This window comes from Megalops cyprinoides, chromosome 16, assembly GCF_013368585.1.
Source record: "Megalops cyprinoides isolate fMegCyp1 chromosome 16, fMegCyp1.pri, whole genome shotgun sequence".
Classification (NCBI taxonomy): domain Eukaryota; kingdom Metazoa; phylum Chordata; class Actinopteri; order Elopiformes; family Megalopidae; genus Megalops; species Megalops cyprinoides.
In genome coordinates, this window is record NC_050598.1 from 24362866 (window position 1) to 24388690 (window position 25825).

Genomic DNA, 25825 nt, shown 5'->3' on the forward strand with positions numbered 1-25825 from the left:
TCACATGTCTGAAGTTTGTATAAAAACATTTTACTTGATATTTCTCTAGTTTTGCTTTGCCAAAGGTAAATGGCCTTTTTGCATGCAGCCCTGTACAACTGCTAATGAGGCATATCTCAGAAGCAGACAGCTCCCTGGAGAATGAAGACCCCCTCAGGTTATTGTTTTCCCATTTTTCCATGTACAATACAAGATTAATGCTGCATTCTGTTGGTGGTGGTGCTGGGGGGGGGGATCAGGCATAACTTGGATGTGTGATAAGTGATAGGTGATGTCCTTTTTTGCAATCCTCCATTTGTGACAATTCAGGATTAGCATATCTACAAAGAGATAACAGCTCTGTACCATGTGCATACACACACACACACACACTCAATATGATTATATATTTGTATGTCGGCAGATGAGACAGGGACTGCCCCCCACCAGAAGGCAGAAGGCTATCCCAGCAGCAAAATCTGCATGAAGTCTTTTATTTAATCTCCCTGATACCTAACAGGAGATTGTGATTCTGAGTGTGAGCAGAATGATGTAAAAGGGGTACAATAAAGCTGAACCTTTATGGCTTACAGCCTTGGCAGGCTTGGGCAGGTCATAAATTACCCATGGCAAACTGGTGTGGATTTAAATAGAAAGAATCCCTAGTGATGATGCGGAGTGGGTATGGCTCCGCTCGTTTGCTGCATCCTTTGCCAGCCCCTTCCGGGAGGACAGACAAGTCATTTGCTTTTCCAGCCCACCCCCTTTCCGCTATTATCGCCGTACCAGCAGCACGGGCCCTGCGGCTGCCCTTCAGAGCAGGCAATTACCTGCTCAGTGCAGTCTCTTGCATAGATTTAAGTCAGGGTGGGAGGAGGATGCAAAAGGGAATGGAAAAATGGCCTATTTTCACCAGTGGTGTAAGAAGAAGTGGGTAAGCAAAGGTTGAGGAGGCTCATGAACCCTGTTGCCCTGTGTGGAGCAGAAGTGCTATCAGAGCTGTGCACTTGCAATGATATCTCAGAGTTCCTACGTCCTATTTTCCATGCTCTTTGTAATGGAGTCACATTAAGGTTTTGTCAGTGGAAGATGTACCATATCTGTGCCATGACCTTCCTCTTGTTACTGGATTTCCAGACTGTCTTGTAAAGGGGGGAAACAGGGTACATGCGCACACACAATACCACTCTCTTCTACGACAGAGTGACACGTTTGCCTAGATCCCTAATGGTCCCTCATCAATTATGCATTTTCCCAGTAGATACTAATGGCAAAGTGTGTCGTACATACTGTACCATACCGGTGTAATTCACACGGGTTTCCAGGGAAGAGTATTGCTCTTGAAGCATATAGTGTGCAGGAGAGAAGTGATTCGTGGATTTTGTCAGTGTTCAAGTTTAGAATTCAGCACATCATGCTGAAGTCAATATGTGGAACAATGCTGCAGGTTAGAGTGTAAGCACAGCTGATAATATTACCATTTGCTGATAACATTTCATTTGTTTGGACGAACACACACATTGGGGTCATTGTAACTTATATATAGTGTCTTTGTTCAAGTAGTTTTTAATGCAAGCTTGTCGTTAAAATAACTACTGGATTTCCCTCTGTGCTTAAGGCAAAATAGTGATTTGTGGTTCTTATGTGTGGTGTCAGATTATTTCTTTTTTTTTTATATCCGAACAACATCCTGAGGATTCGACACCATTTACTTTATTAGACGCAATATCAATGTATTTCCACTGACGGCGTTTTCCTATTACATTTTCGCTATGGGAGATCTTTTGTTCCTTTTCGTTCCAGCAGGCACTGTCTCTTTAAGACGGGACATTTCAATCCAAGGCGTGTTTCCTGCTCCCATTGATTAGAAATGAGCCAGGCGCGTGCCCTGCGGGAGAAGTCGAGTCGCCCGTAGAAGTATTCTCTGCGCTCTGTCGCTATTTGCAGGACCCTTCAGCAATCGCAGAATCTAAACACGATAGGCTTAAAAACACAATTCCCGTGAATGAATATCAAATTAATTGAAGGTGAAGAAATCTTTTAAAAAAATTATTTATAATTCAGGGTAATAATAGGGATGTCAACCAGCCTGGCTCCGTGCACTCTCGGATGCGCGTATCAGGCGTTATGGATTTTTTTCTAAAGGAAACGAAATGAGCTGCTAAGCATTTGGATGATTATTTCCAACCAGGACACTATCCAGTGGCGTTTTGGAAGCTGACCGTTTGTTTTTCCTGGAATGTAAATGATTTTACAGAAGATGGTAGTGCTGTATTAAAGAGGAAAACTTCGTTTGTTCGGAAAATAGGGGTTTGAAGCATTGTGCTGGGAACCTACAGTCAAGACGGCTGCCCTGCAATATTACTGATGAGTAAGATTAATACTAGTAATAGTGTAGATTTATAAATGACCAAAGACTTACTTTATAAATAATAAAATATAGCAATTATATTGATACAAAGGAGCGTTTTGATGGAAAACAGGCTGTGTAAATCATTATAATCAACAGAGTAGACTGCAAATAAAGAAAAGATTTTTATACATATGTAAACAAAGTATATGCGCTGAAGACTGGATTGTGTTGCCAGTTCCATATCTTTTAAGAAACAATGTTATCTGCACAGATTGTGGCAGAACTGTTTTTACCCGAGTGTTATTCAACACAGAAGAGGAATGGCCACGTTCTCTGACTTGCGACATAAATATTTTGAAAATTTCGAAACCTTGACGTGACTCTCCCTTGTGCTCGGCGCGTTCTCAGTCTTGACGCTCGTGTCGATTTTGATGATAAAAACGTGAACATGTCGGCGGTAATGGTGACCAAGAAGATAACGCGAAAATGGGAAAAGCTGCCGGGGAAGAACACTTTCTGCTGCGACGGACGTGTGATGATGGCACGCCAGAAAGGCGTGTTTTATCTAACCTTATTCCTCATCATTGGGACCTGCTCCTTGTTCTTTGCGTTTGAGTAAGTAGCTTCACGCCCTTTGACAGCGTACAACTGAATTCGTAGGACTCAGCTAGATGGCTTAAATACCGGTGTATCAAGAAATATGTGTTACGATTGGGGGTTTGCTTTAGATATCCTTCAATTTATCTCGTGTTATCAGTTGGAACTCTGTGTAATTGAACGCCCACGCGGCTTCCCTTTTTGTGATTTTCGCGTTATGGAAACCACAAGTAGCCCATATATTCTAGGTTGGCCCCGTACTGTACGTATAAGGTAAACTCAAGAAACTACATAGAAGTCCCCCGCACCAGATGTCAGAAATAAAGTTTTCCCACTCCAAACTGTAACCCATTAGTGGATATCCGTGAAATAATACGCGAAGTACACCTATAAGTGGATATTGAGTTCCCCTATTGTTATCCAGATCAGTACTATTCTGATCTAATTTCCCTCGCTCAAACAGCTCTTCGAATTTAATACGATGATGGGCTGAAGGGAATAGGTGGATGGCTGAGTTTTGATCCTCAGAGGTTGTGATAGTTATTGTCCAATCAGAGAGACATAAAAGCCATGGTCTGTCCAAGCATGCATTTCAGCAGCTTCCCTTAACCTCAGGTGCTTGTAAATCTGCTCATCAGAGTAAGGTGCCGTTGTCAAAAGTAACACACCTTGTATGCTTGCTGGTAGCTCCATTAGTGTTGGTGTTTTAACTGATGTTTCTGCTGACCTGACCAGCAAGTCTTTTTCTGCTGAATAGGAGAGTAGGCCACTGGGACTCTGACTCACTGAGTCCCTGAAAGATTACAATCAATCCTGGTGTCGGTGGCATGCTATGGTGTGGAAGATGCAATGATGTCTGGGAAGAATGGGGGAAGGGTGGGGAGGATGCGCTCAACAGCTGTATTGATAGGTGTCAAGGGCTGTGCTTGTCACATTAACACACAAACACAGCTTTTAACTTCCCCTCTAACATACACGCACACACACTATCTAATAACTCTCTTAACACACCTGCTCACACATTGTCTAATAAATCCCCCAAACACACACATTCACCCCCCCCCCCCCCCCCCCCCCCACACACACACACACACACACACACACACACACACAGATAGTCATAACCACACATGCAATTATATGTTGACTGAGCAAAACCTGATAGTTATGATAGGGTTTGTACTTTGCGATATGATCGTGTATGAGTAATGTTCCATTGTCTGACACACGGAAGGGGGATCTTATTGCCCTTCTGTAATGATAGCTGACTGTAGTTTTACGCCATACTGATTATGAATCCTGACATCACCACTCCAATAAGATCAACTCGCATTACAGAAAGTCACCAGTTCTCATATCAGAGATGAAATAATACTATGCTAATACAGCAGGCTGTAAGACACAAGTATACAGTTCTTTCAGAAGGACTGGGACGTCTTTGATCCACTTTAGAAAAAAAAAAGTTGAAAATTGATGTAAAATGTAGACTCATCTAGAATAACAAAGGAAAACCATTTTCTACTTCCTAACTGTCTCAGTGAAATAGAGCTGTCTGTTTTTTTAACAGTAGTCTTAGGAAAATGTGAGTAGCTGGTATGGTAAATTATATCCATCCTGAGGTAATCCTTGCTGGCTGTGTGCTGAAGACAGTACTGAAAATGTCACAACCATCTTTTAAAAGAGTCATAGGACTGTAGGATTAGCCTTTCGTGCATAACTATCATTTTCAAAAAAAAGTCAGATTCATGTGGGATATTAGGATCGATTTCCACATTTGGTTAATTGAATTTGACATTTTCGAGCCTCCAGATGAACCGTCTCCACTGCCCTGTGAGCTCCACACGTGGCACCAGAGCAGCACCAGAGTAACTGATTGGCTGCGGCTCCCCCAGGCCTCCGTGCTTTGAGAACTGGGGCCCGTAACTCCATGCCCTCTCTTTCTCCCACCGTCCCTCAGCAGCACTGGCAGTGGCGTTCCCCTGCTCCAGGGAAGGAGGCGACGGCCATCCTTTTACGGGTCTGCGGTGAGGCTGAGAGGCCTGGGGCCCGGGAGGTGGCCTGAGGGGAGCGGATAGATTTGGAATGGGGCTGTTAGTGCTACGTTCATGTTACAGCCGCCCATAATCACTCCCCTCGGGGGAGGAATATTAACATGGGGAAGAAGGGGCGTAATTCAAAACTCCCCTTTATGGAGCAATTTGAGCCAGTTCTGATCCATCTCCATGACACTGGAATGTTCATTTTTTTTTTAGACGAATGAGGCACAGTGGTTTTGCATCACAACGGGTCTTATTCTGCGAGCCCTGAGAAGGCCAATTGCTTGTGTAAACTGAGCACCAACAACATTTAGAGACCTCAAGCAAACAGCCAGCTTTTATCATCCAAGCCTTTTATGTGCATTCTGTGCCCCTGTCTGATTTAATTCTCTCCAGAGTAAATGTCCTAAATCGAATAGTAATGCTGGCTGCTGTTGAATTGTAAGTGCATAATCCCAGTGCAGGGAGGAGTCAATCCAACAGCCACAGCTGGGCATGGAAAAGCCGCCATCTGCGTGCTGAAGCGAAGATACGCAGAGGAGGGATCTGTGCTCCTTTGTACTGGGCTGGTATGAGCGTGGCATTCAGGATTGTGCAAAAAAAAAAAAATGCTGCGATCTGAGATCCTCTTCATGCATGAGAAGGGGGAATAATTGGTAAGTTCAGAAAGTTGGAATGTCATTGATCTGACCGGCGGGAGTTTGCTAAATCGCCGGTACGCCCATATAGATGCGGCCCCTCCGAGAATCCATTGGGACGAGGATGGGCGAATAAATCAGAGAGCCCGATTCTGACAACTTGTGGCTAATCGGTTTAGTAGGATCACACAGCATTAAATCGCACAAAGATCCCTCTTTACACCAGCCCTAATTGAGTTGGTTTCCATCATCCGTGAAATTCCAATTGGCAAGTGCTCTTAGAATAAACAGAATGGAGGAGCATGGGATTTATCTGTGTGTCTGTGAGTTTTTTTTTGGTGTATGTGTGTGTGTGTGTGTGTGTGTGTGTGTGTGTGTGGGGGGAGTGGGGGGGGGGTGTGTTATTCTGTGAATAAGTGGATCGGGAGACGTGTAGGACAGAGAGGCAGTGTCCTTTTGAGGAGGCTGGACCCGGTCCAAGAACAAACAGGCAGACATTTTATCATCCTCCATCAGCGGGAGACAGAGGTCAGCACCAGGTTTATTTACCCATACGAAAGAATAATATGTTGAGAATGTATTTTATGGAATTTTATTTAGCTCAATCTGAGTATTGAAAATATGTCAACTATTGCCTTTTGGAATATTGCAATATATTCTTTGGCTGAATAACATATTTCTCAGCATCTCAATATCAATATATTACATTTTCATATGGGTATAGAACTGTGGTATAAACACAGAACCAGCTCAGAAAACATAGAAGAAATCATACAAGCTATCTTTCATATTTCCTTGCTTTTGTCACATTGATGCTTTGGTAGCTTACCAATGGAACAATGTTAACTGTGGCAGATTGTTCACATATGTGACATCTTGCACTGTGCAGTGATGTTTCAGTGTCCCTTTTAGTGCATGAAGGTCACATTGTTCTGATCTTTACATGTAGCACATTTGTGGTTCACCCAGATTTTCTCTTTCATTGTGGAAGCCTGGCTCAGGTCTGGCTGCTCTATCTTCCAGTCGACCATGATCAGTTGCTTGTGGAACCCACCGACACCCCTCTCAGCTTGCATAAATGTGTGGGCTCAGCTATATATTATGAGGGTGAGGGTGAGAGATGTTATTTTTTGGAGAGTCAGTGTGACACCTGGGTGTGTCCTTCAGGGGACAGAACAGTGGGGCGAGGGAGGACAGTGGCAGGGGTTACAATGAGGGAGACGTGAGACATGTGCGTGAGTTTGTGTCTTTGTCTTTTTGTGTATGGAAGTCAGTATGGTCGTGTGTATGAGTATGTTGGGGGTATGCATACGTGTGTGTGTGTATGTGTGTGTGTATGTGTGTGCGTGCGTGCGTGTGTGTGTGTGTGTGTGCGTGCATGTGTGGTGTTGTTAGGAGGAATGCCTGAGGAGTGGTGGCGGCATGTGTGTCTGTCAGCATCATCCCATTAGTTTGCCAGCAGCGGGGCGAAGGTCCAACACAGCACTCTGGCTGTCAGCTCCTTCAAATATTGTCCGCATGTGGCGAAGGCAGGGGAGAGAGGAAGGGTGTGACCTTGCCGTGTGGCTCTGGGCGGATTGGGGGCCCCCGGATTCGTGTCTGCACTGGGCCGAATCGCCCGTCGCAGTCTGTCTCATAGACGACTAGATGAGAACCATTCAGCGCCTCGAGTAGTCTGATGCAGCCTGATTCATTCAGCTGAAAGTATGTCAGACAGTTCACGCTGGGCTCAACCCGCCAAATACATTCCTGCTCAGTTGTTGTCAATAAGGATGAAATGCAACCATGTTGTATACATTTTTTTCCCCTGTGTCACCCCCACACCCACTTCACTCCAAAGCAGCCCTGGCTGCTAAACTGCTTCCCCCAACGTTACAACCGTGATTGAATGGATTGGTGCACTGTGTTCTTCTCGGTCTGCCAGCAGGCAGCAGTATCAAGGGAATTAATCCCCAATGTCATGGTCCCCGCCCTCTGGGGAGAAGATTACAGCCTCGGCGCATCTCTGATAGGCTGCCTCAGACTGGCACCCAGTGCATGGTGCTCATACCCACCCCATCTCTGGGGCTAATGCACCGATCTCCTCTCCGCCTGACAAAAAGCAGTAGTGGATTGGAGTGCAGTCCTGGGGGCCTTAATTGATTTCGAGCTGTGCGATTTCCATTTTTCCTCCTGTCCTTGGGGACGGGAGTGTAGTATTTCATTTGCCTAAAATTGAATCATTGATATAATTAGATTAACCACTGGGGTTACTTCACTGACGCCATGGTCTGTAATTGAGTTGGAGTTGCCCAACGCTGGCTCCTGCATTTATACCTCGAAGGAGATACTGCCAAGAAAGTCAGTGTTCAGGAACAAACTCAAAGCTCAGGAGCTGTATTTTATGACTTCTGGCCTCACCATAAAAAAGGCCACCCAAGTAAACTATTGTTTCCTGCTATAAAGGTCAGAGTAGTCACAAATTACCTTTAACTGAGTTGTGGGTTGTGGATAAAGATGAAATTCATCTGAAAATGTCAGAATTATTCATTTCATGAATTGCCAGTACCATTTTTTGAAGGTACAGCTCTCTGGCTCTTTGTTGCAAATGCAGCTGTAGGTGGAAACCCTACCTTACATTTGCTCCTGTAGAACAATACCCTGCCTGCAGCTGTATGTGTTGTCGGAGATACAGTAGGGAGATTGGCAGAAAGCCTCTCGCGTGTTTGCGTACGCACATGCATCCCCTTGACATAGCCATGTCATTATCAGTTCAGTTTCTCGCCAGTGGACTTGAGCAAGAAGAATCTCGGTTGATTTCTCAACGAAAAGGGAAAGTTGCGTTAACCTCAGTGGAGCTTCTTGGCCTGGCAACTGAAATCTGGCCTCGACATGATGCTATGTAGTGCTGTCATGCATATGATGACTGAGCAAATTTAGCATTGATTTTTTTTTTTGTCTCTTAATTGTAACACAACCACACGTGCAAGCATTGCCGCACGCAGCCCTGACTGTGATCCACCTGTTCACAAAGTGTTAAACCCTGAAATAAGTATTTATTAAGGAGGGGTGTGAAACTGTTTCCAGCGGCGGCAAATGTCAAGGCGAGTTAAAGCGTGACTTTTCCTTTTGAAGTGACAGGGGTGTTGATGTGCACCGAGGCATCGCTTGGCAGTTAATGAGTTTGGTCTGTATCGTTGGGCGCATATCGGCTCCCTTTATTCGGAGTCGGTGCAGTCGGCACGCAGAGTCATCCCTCCTTGCCTGGGTGTTAAAAACAACCCCGCGGATATCGCCACCAGAGCCCAGATTAGAGGCCTGCCATGCAAATCCTGCCCCAGACAGCAAGACAGAAAGTGGACTTCGCCCTCAGCTGCAGTAAACTTCTCTAACACTATCGCAGGGAGGAGTGTTGATTTTGCATTGCAAAGGCAGAGTGTTTGGCTGTTGGCTTGAGCGTATGTTCACTCATTTTACTCATTATTACGTTACATTATTACCATTTAGCAGACACTGTTGTCCAGAACGACTTACATATGTTACAGTTTTCACATGTTATCACTTTATACAACTGGATATTTGCTGAGGCAACCGTAGGTTAAGTAGCTTGCCAATGGGTACAGCAGCAGTGCCCCAGCAGGGAATCGAACCAGCAACCTTGTGGCTACAAGCCCTGCTCCTTATCACTATGCTACACTTCTGCCCCAAACGGGATATAACAATAAAACAAGAGATACTACGCACGTACTTCTTAGTATTTGGCTTGGCGAGGTGTCTGTTTGCATTGTAACACAAGGCAGTATTGTAGATGAAGTCCTCCCATTTTGCATAGGCCTCTGCGGTCAAGTTACTGATTACAACTTTAGTCTAAGGCGGTACTCTGCCCTCTCCCTCTTGTACAGCGAGTCTGGGAGCTTGGTCAAACTCACCATTTGTTGGAAATTGGTGTGAGATTAAGCGTGATGTAGTCAGATGCACAATAAAATGACATGACCAACTCTAGTATGGCTTTTGGAATTGCTCGAGCTTACGTGTGTACTTGCTTTTGTGTGTGTGTGTGTGTGTGTGTGCGTGCGTGTGTGTCACGGTACCTTCCGCAGTTCAGCCTGCTTCCGTGCAGATATGCTGCTGTCCTTGACTGTATGCCCTGTGAGAGGACACATCCTCAGCCTTGTTTAGAGTATGGTGTGACAGGAGAATTGTTGGAGAATTGAGAAAAGAGCTATTGTTCCAAATCAAAATCAAGTGATTGTGACACATGTGGATTGGGAGGCCATGGGGCTGCATTCTAGACAGTGTCCTTTTTTATGGAAGCAATATAGTGTGGGACTTTGCAAGTACTGAAAATGTTTTTTTTTTTTTTTTTGGTTTTTTTTTGCTTGGGAAAATATAAACAGAAATTTGCCTAGACAAATAGTATTTTAGGGGACTAAGAAAGTTTTTTTCAGAGTAACTTGTGGCAGATTTCAGTGTTTTTCAGTACGATGGTACTGTATGGTGTATGCGAAATTAACAGTACAGTACAGTACTTTAAACAGTAATTTAAAATAATTTCAATATTTTCATAAGAATTATTACCTAATGACTTTTCTTGCACATCCTCACAAGCACTTTAGAATATGAACTAGTTGCTTCTCTTCAAGGACTCCCCTTAGAGTCTACATTAAAGTCTGTTCTGTGCATCTACAAATGGCAGACATGGCATGACATTACTATAAGATGGTCGCACGCCGTAGGTCTGGTCTGCTTCAAGCGCGATTAAACGGGAGCTCTGTAAGTTTTCCTGTCTGCAGACTGACATTTATTAAGTGGCAACTGAGAGGTGATAGGTAAACAAATCAACAGTTCTTCTCGGGTTCTTGGCTTAACCTTCAAGGGTCTGATAATGCACTGCCTTAATTTAGTTTTCTAGATTGTAGAAAATTAAATTAAACAAAATTACTGAATGATTAAACAAAAGTAAAAAAAAAAAAAAAAAATGGCAAAATAAAGTGCATATGTAGATGCTGTCCCCTTTCAGGGCACCCCAGGCCGCAGGGTTTTCAGGAATCTGCTGCTTGCTCTCTCTCTCTCCCTTCTGTCCTCTTGCTGTGGTTAAGAGAAGTATTTTATAGCCGACACCCTTGACAGAGTTACGTTACCTTTACCCAGGTGTGCCGACTCCTGTATCTGATAGGGCGTGGTTGTTTTCCTCTCGCCCTTCCCCACAGACACAAGGGACTTTTAAACTAATGTCAAAAGTGAGAAGAAGCCAAGGTTCGGCGTTTTGAAGTGGTTCTGCCGAAAGATAAGAAATAAGCCCTTTCTTACATCGCCTATCTTTCAGACTTGAATATGGATGACTTCACCCAATGCATGAACATTGTTATACCGCTGAGGGTAAAGATATGTCCATCTTAACATCTGAGGTCCCAAATGGGCAAGGTTTGACCACAAAAACCTCCTTTATGGGTTGTCAGTCAGGTCTAAACTTCAATCTGTCATCGTAGTTTCTGTATTCAAGCATATGTGCAAGAATTTTGGAAGTTATAGGGGCAGGATCCAAGATAGAGTGGCCCTAGAGGGGCATTTGTGTTTCACCTACAAAAGTCTTTACCCCTCTGGTGTGGAGGACGCTGTTCAGGGCCTTGAGGAGCTCCACGGTGTGATGCTGAGAGTGAGGGGGGAGGAGCTGTAGGGCTCTCTCTCCCTCTCTCTCTCTCTCTCTCTCCGCCTCTCTCTCTGTCTCTCTCTGGGGTCTGTCTCTGCATCCCACGTTCAGTGCACGTCTGCCTGCCTGCCGCCTGTCCCCAGGGAGAAGGGAAGTGCCGATCGCTGCTTTGGTTTATTGCATAGACGTGCTCGTGGTCCTGCAGGCTGTCTCTCTCTCTCTCTCTCTCTCTCTCTCACACACACACACAATCCCTGCGCTCTCCTTCTAACTTACACTCTCTCTCTCTCCTTTTAACTCTCTTTCTTTCTCCCCATCTCTGTCTCTTCCTCTGTTTGTCATCTTCTGTCTCTCCTGCTCTCTCTCCTCGCTGCATTGATGATATGTCTTTGCGGCTGACGTGTGCTACGGGAGGCCAGCGGGGGTGATGGCTGCTGCTCCCCCCCCCCCCCCCCCCCCGCCCCACTGTCTCCTACCACTCCCACAAACCGCTCTGGCTCCTGCAGCAGTGCTATTGATTGAACACACCCCCGGCCTTATTCAGTCCCTGTGAGCACGGACTGACAGATCAGTCGTCATCTGACAGCAGCAGTCAGAAAAGACGACCTCAAGCAGAAGTTCTGCATAGGACTGCAATGCTTTAGTGGTATGTGGGAGGTGTGGACGTGGGTGTGGGAATGGGCGTAGGTGTGGCTGTGTGTTATGTGTGTGTTTGTGAATGTGTGTGGGAGGGTGTCTGTGCCTGCATGTGTGTGGGAGGGTGTTGTGGTTTTGTGTGTGTGTGTGTGTGTGTGTGTGTGCGTGCGCCCGCACTCAGTGAAGTCGAAATGAAAAATGGCTTCTCCACAGTCTGATGAATAGAAAAGTGCAGAATAACATGTGAATCGCACAGAGAGAATGAGAGAATGATAGATGAATGCATCAGAGGAGGTGCCCTTTTCCCAGGACCAGAGGAAGGCAGGCAGCGATGGGAGGCCACCATGGCGGATTCGTTTCACTGCACATGACAGGGACCGTGGAACACCCAGCAGCTAACTCCATTTTACTAAACCAAGCAGCCAATTTAACTGTTTGCGCTTGCAGTGACAGCTTACTGGCCACGACAGAAATGTAGAAATGAAATCGGAGGTCCTTTAGATTGTACAGTAATCAGCAAAATGGATACTATTGATACCTGTCTGTTCAAAGTCTCACCGAGTCAGTTAAAATATTTTTAAAAATGCGATTATGAATCCGAGTGGAAGACATGTGCCAACAGATGATGTCTGTGAGGGGGAAAAAAAAAATTGAAATCAAGTCGTGGAGAGGCTGGAGAGCCGTAAGAGCCACGAAGGACTCTGAGCCCAGGAATGGAGAGATAAACCCGGCTGTGATCGATTGTGCCGTTGATCAAAACCGCGTTCACAAAATGAAAAAGAAATTACACTTTAATTTTGGACCCGCTGATCGAATCTTCCTTGTGACTGATAGGCACGGAATGAGATTTCCCCTCCCGCAAATGAAAAGGCACTAATCGCCGGGGTCCTGGAAGCATGGCGTTTTGATGGGAAGCGGTGATGGAGCGCGTCCAGAATGTTTACCAGTCATCAGCGTGTGAGCTATGCATCACGGACAGACCAGCGGCATCGGTCAGAGGTCCCACTCTGAGAATTTGCTGTCTCAATTGACTTCCTGTCCTCTGCTTTATCCTAATAAAAGATGGAATGAGCTTAGAGCATTTTTTCTCATGCCAGTGGAATTTTTTTTTTTAACCGATTAGGTTTCTAATTCCTCCCCCCTCCATAACACAATGTCGAAAGAGTAACAAACCAGGCTAACCTGACCTGCATGCAGGTGCTGCCGTTGCACAGGTATGCCGATTTACCTGTTTAAACTGCGAGCTATACCAGTTTCACTATTTGCTGTCTCATTGGAGATTACACAGAGCTGTGATGCAGTCCTCTCCCACGACCCCCCCCCCCCGATGGGTCCTGTATGTTAGATTCTTGGCCTTTCTCCAACGGAGATGACCTGGCACTCAATCAGGGGAAAGGCAACAGAGAAGCAGTGCTGGAATCAGGCCTGAGATAAAAAATGACAATGCCAAAAAAATCCTCCAGTAGCATTCTCTCTCAGGCACGGCGTGGTGGGACCGCTTGAACTGTCGCTCACATTTTATCGCCCGTCCCTGGAGTGCGTCTCTGCCAGAGGGCTGAGAAAAGGATGGATTTGGATTATCATTAGAGGATCGTATTTGCTTTCATGAAAATGTCTTCTCCATATTAAGCTCTTCTTTGTGCTTTGAGATGTTTTTTGTTCGATGCTTGCGAAAGTTTTGCTTTCCTGTTGTAATCCAGCACTATTTGTTCCATTTTTATTTCTTTTAAAAGAGCTTGTGGAGCCCAGTTTTAATATTCTAAATCCAAATATCACAGCATAAAGCAGAATTCTTGACCTAAAGTAGTGCAGCCTACCACTTTTCTATAAAGAATTAATCATCGCCTGTCTATCTCGGGGGCCTAAAAAATTCAGACGCAAACTTTTTGGGTCTCTCCCTTGGCTGTTACTCCAGGACAAAAAAAAAAAAAATAAACACACATGCTGAAAATGTGTAGTAGACATTTTTAAAAATGTTGTATATTCTCCATTTTGCGCTCAGCATGTGTATGTGTAACAGTTCTCATCACCTTGTAGGTCATGTAGGAGTATGGTGTGCATGTGTGATCGGGTTGCTTCTGTGTTCTGTCCCTGTATTATAAATGATGATTCCTCTTTATGGGGTTGGAGGAAGTGTCCCCTCGTTGAGCACAGCGTTTCTTCTATTAATAACTCTACACCGAGGCCTGTGGTGAACGCCAATCTGCCGCAGCACTTTAGAGCCCAGATTGGCCATGCTTCCGGTGGGGTGGGGGGGGGGGGGGGGGGGGGGCTTTTAGAGGGCTGGGGATGCAAATGTCATTCCCAGTTTACAGCATACATGCTAATAGGATTGATCTTAGTGTGTCCTTCTTCTCCTCAGGGTAAGATCTCTCAGTAGAGAGATGAATAATACCTCATCTACTGTAATTTATTTTCTGGCGCATTCAGTGAGTGCCAAGTGGGAGAGGGCAAAAAAGAAAACCCCAGAGCTGCTATTGTCGCTGTTCTGCTTGAGGTGTCGATTTGCTCCACTTCACAAAAAGCCTTAATGAACATTTATTTCAACAACCAATTTGTGGCATCAACACCCAACATTCTCATTGTAGCAGTGTTATTGGTTGGCACTCGTTATTGGTATAGGCATTCTGAATTTTACCTTCATTTGTGGGGGGGTAACCTCAGTATAAGACAGGCCTTCATGTAGCTGGGAATGACTGAAACCAGTGGAAAGTCAGTGCTGTAGCCTAAGTGCTTTTTTGTCCCTTGCAGGTGCCCGTACCTGGCAGTGCACCTGTCTCCTGCCATCCCTGTCTTTGCTGCCTTGCTCTTCCTGTTCGTCATAGCCATGCTGCTGAGGACCAGCTTCAGTGACCCGGGCGTCCTGCCGCGTGCCCTGCCCGAGGAGGCTGCCTTCATCGAGATGGAGATCGGTAAGTTCCCATCGCCCCCCCCCCCCCCCCCCCCCCCCCCGCCGAGTTTTAAAGCCCAGCCAGGCGTGAGACACAGGAAGGTCTGACGGGTCCATGGGAGGCCTGATTATAACCGACCGCCGTCTCCACCTGCAGAAAATTGCGCTCAGCCGAGCGAAAGGCAGTTCGGATGCACGGACACTGCAACAAAGCCTTTATCCAAAAACGGTGTGGCGGTGGCGCCGCGGTATTTACTTATTTATGCACGTTGTGTTCTTATGTTTGTTTAGGCTGCTCAGTCCACTGATCCGTGTGATCCCAGCTCATCCTCACTTCCCCCTGCATTGTTTTGAACTTTTCTTCCCAGCAACACGCTTATTATTTTTACCCGGCCTCGTTTTGTTGGCCTCTCGTCTGTAGCAGTGACAGATTGGCACATGCCTCCGGGTCGGTCCCCTCCCCCCCGCCATTACGGAAGGACAGAAATGAAACATCCTGGGCAGACCAGTAACTCCTGTCAGAGGCAATAGATCCTCAGTATCATCAGTTATACTTTGTTGTGTTTCCATACACATTACAGGGTGTTGTCTTGAGTTAAACAAACCATTTCGCTTAGTTACTCCGATGTGGGTCACTGATCGACTTTAAGCTCCTTCTGCCTGTAATAGGGTTGTTGGTGTACGACATGGTGAGGTAGCTAGGGTGTCGGAAAGGCAAATGAATCCTCTCCCATGTCTGCACCAGGCAAACGTTTATCTGCCACAGATTCGCCCTGCACAACCCCCCCCCCCCACACACCCCACCCCACAAACATTGTGAGCAGCCATTGTCTACAGCAAAGATTCATAGCGCCCTTCAAGCATCCCTCTCCTCTTTCATTAAGGACAGAGAGTGGAGGAGAGTGGGGAGGGGTCAGAGGTCCTCTCCAAATGATGTAGGAGGCCTGAATGTAATGAGTTCTGCCGCAGGTGGTTGGCTGGCGAGTTCCAGGCAGAGCCTGTTTGTCATTGCCGTGACTCAAACCCTCCCATGTCAGACTGTGTGTAAATACGTCAGAGAGGGAGAAAAAGAGGTTGATGGCTCAGATGACCCTTCTGAAGAGCTACAGATGCTGGGGACCCCCGGCCAACAGCTTGATTGTGTTTAGTGGGTTCATGTCAGTGCTGGTATGTGCTCTCCCTCCCCACATGGTTGTTTGCCTTGTGTTATATTGCAATGGTTTAGCTGCGTAGCAGGCACTCTTACACAGAGCAACTTACATGGCCCCCTTTTAGCATGCTGTCCATTTACACAGCTGCATATTTACTGGAGCAATTTATGTACCTTACAGTAGCTTGTTTAACCTTTTAACCTTCTTCTATGGCACAATGCTACCTCAGTGTGTGGGGCATTGCACTCACAAATAGGGGGGTTGAGGAGTCGAATGTAGTCAAGCCACCCACAGAAAGAACTCAATTCACAAGTATACCATATGGATCTTCCATTCTTTTGAACCATTGGATTTGAAAAAATGATTAATCACAGGCATTAAAAATAAACCACCATTTTCCTCAGCTTGTAATGAATGTTTCGTTTCTGTACACTGCACCGTTAACTGCCTGCCTAAGGCTTGCCCTCAGGCATTGAGAAGATTAAATGAGGAGGGGGAGGGGGGGATGGGGCAGGTGTGTCTGTGTGTGATTCTTCTGAGCACAGCGTGGGGGCTGGCACGTCATCCAAGCACCAGCTGTGCCACCCTCACATCAGCCTGTTAAGCGTGCGGGTCTGGGGAGGAATGGTAATCAGATGAGACCTGTTCCTGGAATACAGAGGGGCTCAGGGAGACAAAACCAGGCTGCTGCAGGAAGCGCCCATTTCCTGAGCTTTATCGGACATTCTGATTCCGAATGGTACATTTGTCATTTTTCGAATTAGTCTCCGAGGTCGGTTATATAAAGCCATTTTACCGACTGAAGTGCATTTTTGGATTATTTTTCCTTTCTTTGCTTTACTGCTCTTGCATAATGACTTTGATATTTTGCTTAATGCATGGTCTCTATTTTCACATTAGCTGCTTCCAATGAATCAGGCCTCCGTGTAAATTATTTACTGAGTTATTGGGACCTGGTAATATAGCAAAACATATCCGCTACAATTTTTGGGCTCAGTGCCACACCTTTGTCTTACAAACTACTTGAGCTTGGAGTGCAGAGCCTACACCTCACATTTCATGTTATGAGTAGCTGCAGAATATTCGCTTCTGATCTGTGTATCTGAGACAAAAGAGTGTGAGCCAGGGGTTGATTGGAGATGGAGTGACCCCTTAGGCTGTTGACTGGTAGTGTGTGCCCTGTTGTGATTTGCAAGTTTCTGTATACGATACCTGCAGAGCCCATGGCCCACAGCAGTGTAGCAGTGGATCAGTGTTTCTGTGTTAAACATAAGGTGTCTGTGAGGAGAAGGTAAACTTTGGTCTCACTCTGTCAGTTGCTATAGTGACTTGCTGTTTGGTATGGGGTTGAAAGTCCATGCTTTGATCATAGTTGCAAAACAGCTTGTGTGCGTGCGTGTGTGCGCACGTGTATATGTATGTGTGTTTATTTGATTTGAGTCAGCTAGTATACCTTTTCAGCACGTTCAGATCCAACCATTCCTAGGTTATGTGGTCGACAGTGGTATAGTTAAAGATCGTACGTGAAAGAAAAGCACAAATAAAAACATTCCATTCCAGGAAAAGATGAGTGTTTTTCTAGGTATATGATTCGGTTAAAACATCTAGTGAGGAATCAAAGAATAATTGGATGACTTGCTGTCTCCTGACATAGCAAGAAGCAATATCCAGGGACCTTTGTAATAAATAATAATAGCATACTGCTATGATGATAGGTCATCGTAATCAAATGCTGTGCCAGCATTGGACTGAGGTACTGGAGTGACGTTTTTCTGACGTTCTTAAGGTTCAGTGTGTCTGATTTATGTGTTTTTTCTGAAGCCCTTCATCTTGGCTCATACTCTAAAAATGCCTCACCTCACTGCTAGTAGTATTTTTTATTATTTATTTGCTTAGCAGACACCCTTATCCAAAGCGTATATATCATCCATTTTGTAAAGATGAATATTTACAGAAGCATTTCAGGTTAAGTTCCTTGCTCACAGGTATAACAGCAGTGCCCCACCTGGGAAATTACTAGGCTATAAGACCTGCCCCTGAACACTGTGAAACACTGCCGCCAAGCAAAACTGACAGGGCTAAAAATGTTTTATTTACCCTTCTTGTCACTTGACCCTCTATGATGACATATTTGATGTTGAGTGCTCTGTGTGTGAGTGTGTGTGTGTGTGTCTGTGTCTGTCTGTCTGTTTGGGTGTGGGTGTGGGTGTGTGTGTGTGTGTGTGTGTGTGTGTGTCATTGTCTAAAGTGTCCTGTTTCTTGGATCCCCGCAGAGGCAGCCAATGGGAGCATCCCCTCAGGCCAGCGGCCCCCTCCTCGTATCAGGAACGTCCAGATCAACAACCAAATTGTGAAACTCAAGTACTGCTACACCTGCAAAATCTTCCGTCCGCCGCGCGCATCACACTGCAGCATCTGTGATAACTGTGTGGGTAAGTGTGGCATGGGGTGGTTTCTTCCTCTCTGCCTGTGTGTCTTTGCACATGTACCTTCCTCTGCCTCAAGTCTAACAATTCTACAGTGTAACCATTCTACACATGGAGAATGGTGATTGGCTGAAGCAGTTGTGCATGCACACAAAATCAGTTTTGCCTAATTACGAAGACGGACGCCTCCACTACATGTACCAACCCTCACATGGGTGAATGTCTGTTGTTTTTGGTAGATACACACAGTAAACACATTATACACAAACGTATTCAAAGCTTTTAAGAGGAGTAGAGACAAAAAAAGTAAGAATGAGCTTTCCTTTTAACAAAAGAAATGAGTTCAGTCTGAAACACAATTTATAAATTGCACTTGGGTATTTAAAAAGTGCAGAGCAGAGAAAAAAGCAATCAAATTTATAGCATACAACTGCAGAGTGTAAAGTTATATGACTATAGTCTAGTGTTCTTGGAATAAGAAAATAATGGGATTCCAAAGCCATTGGACTTTTCTGCAATGTGTGAAACATGAGATTTCATTAAATGCAATGCTGGTGAAACGTAGGACATTAGGACTACCTCTGTGTCCACCTAAGTATCTGAACTCTGACTGAAGCACAACTGAAATTTGAAAGGTGCTGACCGCTAATTGCCTGTGATCAACCCGCTCTTGCCCTCCGCTCTCCTTCAGCGTAAGTGAGTGAGTGACACATTATAGAGGCGGCAGTAACAGATGAGATTAGGATACACAGAGCTCTCTCAGTGTCTGCGTCCAGCCCGGTCAGTGCAGACACAGGGCCGTCTGTCTGTGCCTGCCCACCTGCTCTCTGTCGGCATCAACCCGGCTCAGCGTGACTCAGCAGTTGGACAAGGCCTGTTTTTAATGAAAAATGTGTCTGGGCCTCTCCGCTTCTGCATCGACCCAAAAATCTTACTTTTGGATGGAAGACGCGCCATTCAGAACACCATTCTGCATAAGCATTTAAGCACTGATGTTTTTTTTTTTTCTTGCCTAATTTCCCAGAACCCCTCTTGTGATTATTTACCACTCCTGCAAAGGTAATTCTGCCTATTTTGTCCCCTTGATCGTAGCTTTCAGTCCACAAAAACAAAAACCTGCTTGAGAAACGCTGCATCTGTAATCAGTCTGGGCTCCCTTTTTTCCTCATGCAAAAGATGTTGTAAAATTCCATCCCAGGCATGCGACGCAGGGTGTGTGCTTTGAGGAAAAAGGGTGGCATGAGATGGTTTGCTGTCTCCTGCTACCAGGTTGCAGCTCACACTTATTTCTCAGTCTTAGCTCCCCTCCAAGCCGTCTGCTGGGACTATATTTAGCAGTGATAATTAAGGAAAGGCTCCCTCTCACCTGGTCTTGAAAGTGACCCATGAGTCCTTTGGACGTTATGCACAGCTGCGACAGGCAGGAAGTGGGTGAGGCGTTAGCTTGAGGTCTGACACCCTTGCTCTCCCCATCGTCTCCGCAGATCGCTTCGACCATCACTGCCCGTGGGTGGGCAACTGCGTGGGCAAGAGGAACTATCGCTACTTCTACCTGTTCACCCTGTCGCTGTCTCTGCTGACCATCTACATCTTCACCTTTGACATCGTCCATGTGGTGCTGCGTGAGTGGCATGGGAGGGGCGGTGGGTGGATAGAGGGGCGTGGCACAACCATGAGTGGGGTGGGGTGGGGTGGGGGTGGGGGGGTGTAGGGGGTTGGGGGTGATATGGCCATGGCAGAAAGGAGGATGGAAAGTGGGTGTTTGGAAAGTGGATTATATAGTCCCACAGTAGTGCTGGATAGTGAATTCGTTGGTGTGGGGAGATCCAATGTGGGGAAGGTTTTGTAGGTGGGTGGGATTTCCAGGTCTGTAGTCACTCACATTTTGACAGATGCAGGAAACTGAACAAATTGGAATCTGGATGAATTAAATGCCTTCATTCCAATTATCTTGGAGTCCTTCCAGGCCCCATTAAGGAGCCCAGTGGTGTGGTTCTGTAATTGGCTGTATGGCTTTTGCTTGTCTTTCATCTTCCCTGAATTTCATTCTCAGTCCATAGACAGCAGAGTGAAATAAAATAATGGACACTACAGTGCAGGGTAGCCAAATAATGTCAAGTCTGGTTAATTAGCCCTGGGATCTTGATTTAGAGAAGATGCTCGTTGCATTTCAGCTCTAGTTTTAATGCATCATCACATTCGTTGCATGCATGCATACTTGTTGTATACGTATGTGTGGGCCGATATGATTCCTAAGTATCATCTGACTGATGTAGAGTCTCTTTCTGCAGGCTCAGTGGACTCGGGGTTTGTGAGCACCATTAAGGAGACACCTGGGACATATCCTTTCAGCAGAGCATGGTGGCGTTCCGTTTCACACTGTTGAACTCACAGCTGTAGAGACTGAGCTATGGGCATGAGGGATAGAGATTCTGACCGCTTGGAAAACCCATTAAAGAGGCATTGCTACAGTGTATGATCGAAAACGAAAAAGTGGCCTATGGAAGTCTTACTATAGAATAATGATAGACTACATATAATCATGAGTGAAACTTTAACTCGAATGGATGACTTTTTGTGCTAGAAGTCACTCTGGATAAGTGTACCTGCTAAATGAATGTACTGTAATGTAATGAAAAGCGGTCAGAGGAGTATGTGCCAGGGTATGCTCCGGATGTAAGGAGCTGAATGAGGAGGTGCTGCAAATGTTTAGTAGGGCTGCAGCCTGTTTTTACACGCTGTGGCAGTGTTCCGTGACTCTGTTGACATTCCCTTAACCTGGCCCTCACTGTTCTGGAAGTGCTGGTGTGCTTCTTCACCCTGTGGTCCGTGGTGGGGCTGACCGGTTTTCACACCTACCTGATCTCCCTCAACCAGACCACCAACGAGGATGTGAGTAACCACGACCTCTCCCCTGACCCCCACATTCCCGCTGGCATGCATACTTTTACTGCTGTTGACATTACACAGCATAGCCTCTGATCCAGGCAGCGTTTCAAACCCAGGTGTCTCGTGACTGGAAAAATAAATACGCCCGCTCTACTGGCACCTACATTTTTACGCCCGAAACGGAGTGCTGCAGCACTGAATCGGATGTCGATCGGTAAACAGCAGCGCGGTCATTCTCCACCCCGAGGTTTGTATCGATTATGCCATCTCCCTTCGGGTTGCACAGCGCTCCGGTGGCGGAGAGCTGTAAGAGGGGGGAAAAAAAAACACGCAACAGGTATTGGCCAGGGACTGACACTCTGTTTGCCCAGCTTCTCCTTTCCATCTCTGATTGCTCTAATAATAGACACATCAATACCTGCTGGGCTCAGTGTGGCTGCCAAACATAGCCCAGCATGGAGCGTAAAGGCAAACTGAAAGGGCACCTTCAGGCCCCGTGTAGCTATCTGGTTCCTCCAAGGACACCATCGGGGACCGCTGTGGCAAGGTCACCCTCATCGTCACTGCTGGCCAAGCTGACCGCCTCCCTGCCGCCTTTCCCCAAGCTGCTCCACCGTGCTGCCGAATCTTAATATTACCCTTATACTTATTATGACTTATCTGACTTATCTGAAGAGCTAAATTTACTGAAAATCTACAGTTTAATACCTTCTTTCCTGTCCTACAGTTTAATAATTACGTCTGTCTCCAGTGGCCAGAATACACTTTGAAGTTGGTGACTCCGCTTCTGCCTACCACCAGTGCTGCCCTGCTGAAATCAGTATAACCTCGAATTTCACTCAGTAGGACATGAACCAGCTTGGCATCACAAATAGTGAATCATCCACAGGGTGACTAGGTGTTTGTACCCTGCAGAAATGCATTTAAGGGATCAAGAACATTTTTAAAGAATCAGTTACAGTGTGTTTTGCAAATATATTTTCCTATAATCTACAGTGAATGAAAGAGTGATTTGTATAAATATTATTAGATAGAACCATTGAAGAATTTCAAATCAGCTGGCTTTCTTAGTCATGAAAACAGTAAGTAAGAGCTTTTCAGTATGGATACCTGCTATTGTGTAGGGAAAGAAAATGTATTAGATTTTGAATTTATGCTGAAGTGACCTTTTAAGTACCACAGGGCCTCCTCTGACAGTGTGACAATGTTGCTTGTCTAGCCTGTATTTCTGAAACTAGGAAACTTTACATCCCTCACACGATGGATTTTTGTAGGTCAGCTGTAACCTGGAGGGAATAACATCTAAAAAAGAAAGCATCCTTTTGAATAAGGTATAAGCACAGGGAAATACATGTAGCTAGGCTGCAGCTCTCTCTGTGTGTCAGAGCCCAACCACTGCAAGTCAAGCTGAGAAGGGAGTGTGGTAGGCTCTGTGTGGTTTATCATTGGCTGGGTGGATTACTGGCCTCTTTCATGCTAGTTTAACAGGCTTGTTTTTCTCCCTCAGATCAAAGGATCGTGGTCGGGAAAGAATCGGGTCCAGAACCCATACAGCCACAAGAACATCATCAAGAACTGCTGCGAGGTGCTGTGTGGACCTGTCTACCCAAGGTAGGACCATCCACCTTTCTCTCTCTCCCTTCTCTCTTTTTTCTGTCTCATTCTCTTATCTTCCCCTCCCTGGCTTTTCCCCCTCCCTCTCTGTCTTTCTACCCCCTCTCTCTCACACACACACACACACACACACACACACATACACACACACACACACACACGCACGCACACACACACACACATGCATTCCATGTCTTCGTTTCTCCCTTGCGTGTGTTCCTGCTCTGGCTCCCCATGACCGTAAACCAAACAAGTGATGTCAGAGGCGAGGCCTAACGTGTTTCCACCCTTGGCAGTGTCCTGAATAGAAGAGAGCTGATGCAGGAGGATTCGGCCACCTCTGCTGTCCAGGCCACGCCCGAAACAACTGCCAACGGGAGCAGCAACCCTGAGCCGCAGACCACAGTAAGCCAGCTCACACTCCACTCTCACGTACAGCAACTGCTGTCTGTCTGGCACAACGGCCTCGCAAGGCCGCCAAATATAGCTTATACTACAGTAAAGTGCTCATGTGGGAAAGCCAGTAAATCAATTACAAAGCAAGAGGAAGAAAGTAGAGGAGAGAGTGGAAGTGCTCAGCTCTACACAGAACAGTGGAGGAGAACTACACAGTGTAGAACAGATGAGAACAGTGACACAGTCATTTTTATGACAAGGATTAATTATGTATGTATAATTATGTAATAAAATATGTATATAGCTATTTTACTATAGTGGTCATGTGGTGCAACTTCTCTATGGCCATAAGGCCACTGCAGCCATTGTGAGCAAAACATTCCAGACAGTAGACATGTTTGAAGTCGACACTTCCTATTACACTTTCAAGCACACAGTACTTTTCAAAATGGTACTTTATCCTATCTGGCTGCATTTCAGACAAAATGTGCTCAAAAACCTGGGGAGCGGTTGCTGAGGGTTCAGCAATGGAGGAGATAAGCAGAGATGGAGAGAGGAAGTTATTAGTGTGAAAGAATGATAATCATGTACGCTGCCTACACTCTTGTGCATCTCAATGTGTTGCATCAAGTTAAAGTTGATTGGTTGACTGATTGACTGAATGATGATTGGTCACTTGACAGAAAACCACAGCGCCGCTCATTCCCAATGAGCACACTCCAGAGGATTCTAAGCCCAGCATCGCAGCCCCGCCCGAGAAGAGCTCCTCGCCCAGTGAGGAGAAGCCCACTCCCAAGGACACGCCCCCTCTGTCGCCAGGTGACAACACAGACCCTGTACTGGCCAAGGGGAAAGCCCACTAGCTGTAGAGTAGAGGAGAACCCCTCCCCCTCTTTCCCCAGCAGTATTACTTTAAAAACTCTCTCTTTCGAAAGGAAAACTGTATAAGTCCTTAAGAACTAACATTCTGAAATGCACGTGTAATGACGATTAAGACTGTGGCGAACAAACTTCAACCCTGCATTCCAACCGAGCACGCTGAAGCAAAACTGGCCCTTTGTACTGCTGCCCTGGCAGAGGAATGCAGGCCTCTGTCCGAGTGACGCTCTGAGGGGCGCACTGTGAAGCCTCCTGGCTCACCATCGTCAACCCCCCCCCCCCCCCCCCCCCCCCCTGCCTGCGCCCTGCATGGAAATACGTCAAGGGAGACTGGAGAGGGACAGAGAAACCTTACACTGCGAACTGCTCATCCAGGAACCTCTTGCATATTGCTACCTGGTGGTCCGTTTTTGAATATCCATGTTATGGCTTTTGTTTTTATCTCCTTTTTTGTAGCATTTTGATGAAATGTTTGATGGCCAGTGCTAAACTCCCCCTGTTGTCATAATGATTGGTATTGACAGTGCTCCTCTGGACAATTTCTCAAAGCCACGAAATAAGAAGTGCTGTTTTTCCAATATTTATCAGCCGTTATGCAATTTCATTAAATGTTGGCACAAAGGCTATTTGTGTAAGTGAGGGAGGGAGGTGGTTATTAGTGGTGCAGTGGGGCTGAACTTCAGTAAAGCTGTACAGTTGTATCTGAAAGCAGCAAATAGAGAGATGGTCATACCCTTCCTTTTTTTATCGCTATACCCATTTTCTCCTATAGGGGGTGCTCATTTCCCTCACAACAAATGAAATTACCTGCTTACACAGAATCTGTGGTTTTCGAATTGTCATTGCCGTAACCAGACACACTGTATTTTGCCTTTATACTTTGGCCAGTCCCCTGTTCTCTTCTTCGATACATTCTGCCAGTCCGTCTGCCTCCCAAAATCACCTGAGTGCTCCTCCAGAGCCTGGGGGGGAAAGAGCATTCTGGGATGCGGCAGACTTCCCCTTACAGGCCACCAGTCCCAGGGTGCTCTCTGGGCTCGTGACAGTCAGTGTGCCAGGGGTGACGCGTCATGTGACAGAAAGGGAGGGCCAATAGCTGTAGATAGCAGACACTGGAAACCGTGCCTTATCTAAAAGCTGCACTATAACATGCAAACTAAGGCCATCTGCAGTGAAGCCCACTGTGTTTGTTTCTTGTCAAAAACTGTATATGTGGAGTAACTAAATGAAACTTTTTTTTATATACCGACAACACATAAAGAAGCAAAAAAAAAAGAAAAAAGAAATAAAGCCATTATTTAATGTACATATGTAGAGGGAGATATGCTGAAAAGGGAGAAAAGGAGGCTTGGAGGCCTGCAAGATGTGTTTGAGCTTCAGTGTTTGTGTCTTAAGATTTTGCTAAGGAACCCCCCAGGCTCCTGTCTCAAGGTTTCACAGGTTGTGCCAGAATTATCCTCTGGAGTTGTCACACCCTTGGCATGTTTTTTTTTGCCGCAACTGTGGCTATGAACATTTTTCATCATTCACCAGAGGGTTATTTTATTTTTTTTTCCTCCTCCTCCTCTTTCAAGGGAAAAGATTTCGCAGCTCGAGGCCGTGCAGCCGAAAGGGAGCTGCTTTCCATTTGCTGCCTCATTATCAGACAAAAGAAGCGATAGTCGCGGTTACTTTGTTCTTCCTCCCTCTCACACGTCGGTTCATTTCACACG

General features: G+C 45.8%; 1 protein-coding gene across 1 annotated transcript; it reads left to right on the forward strand.

The window, feature by feature from the left end:
• Positions 1–1873: 1873 nt before the first annotated feature.
• zdhhc9 (zinc finger DHHC-type palmitoyltransferase 9) lies at positions 1874–24396 on the forward strand. The gene is made up of 9 exons (XM_036547954.1): positions 1874–2947; positions 14620–14780; positions 18183–18341; positions 19820–19957; positions 20627–20675; positions 21125–21227; positions 22732–22835; positions 23135–23243; positions 23918–24396. Exons 1-9 carry the CDS (start codon positions 2781–2783, stop codon positions 24095–24097), a joined length of 1170 nt encoding a protein of 389 aa, XP_036403847.1. The 5' UTR covers positions 1874–2780; the 3' UTR covers positions 24098–24396.
• Positions 24397–25825: the final 1429 nt, after the last annotated feature.

Coding starts and splice junctions, on each gene's coding strand:
- zdhhc9 (XM_036547954.1), top strand. CDS start 2,781: ATGTCGGCGGTAATGGTGACCAAGAAGATAACGCGAAAATGGGAAAAG. Junction 2,948..14,619: donor TCCTTGTTCTTTGCGTTTGA/GTAAGTAGCTTC, acceptor TGTCCCTTGCAG/GTGCCCGTACCTGGCAGTGC. Junction 20,676..21,124: donor ATTAAGGAGACACCTGGGAC/ATATCCTTTCAG, acceptor CCTGGCCCTCAC/TGTTCTGGAAGTGCTGGTGT.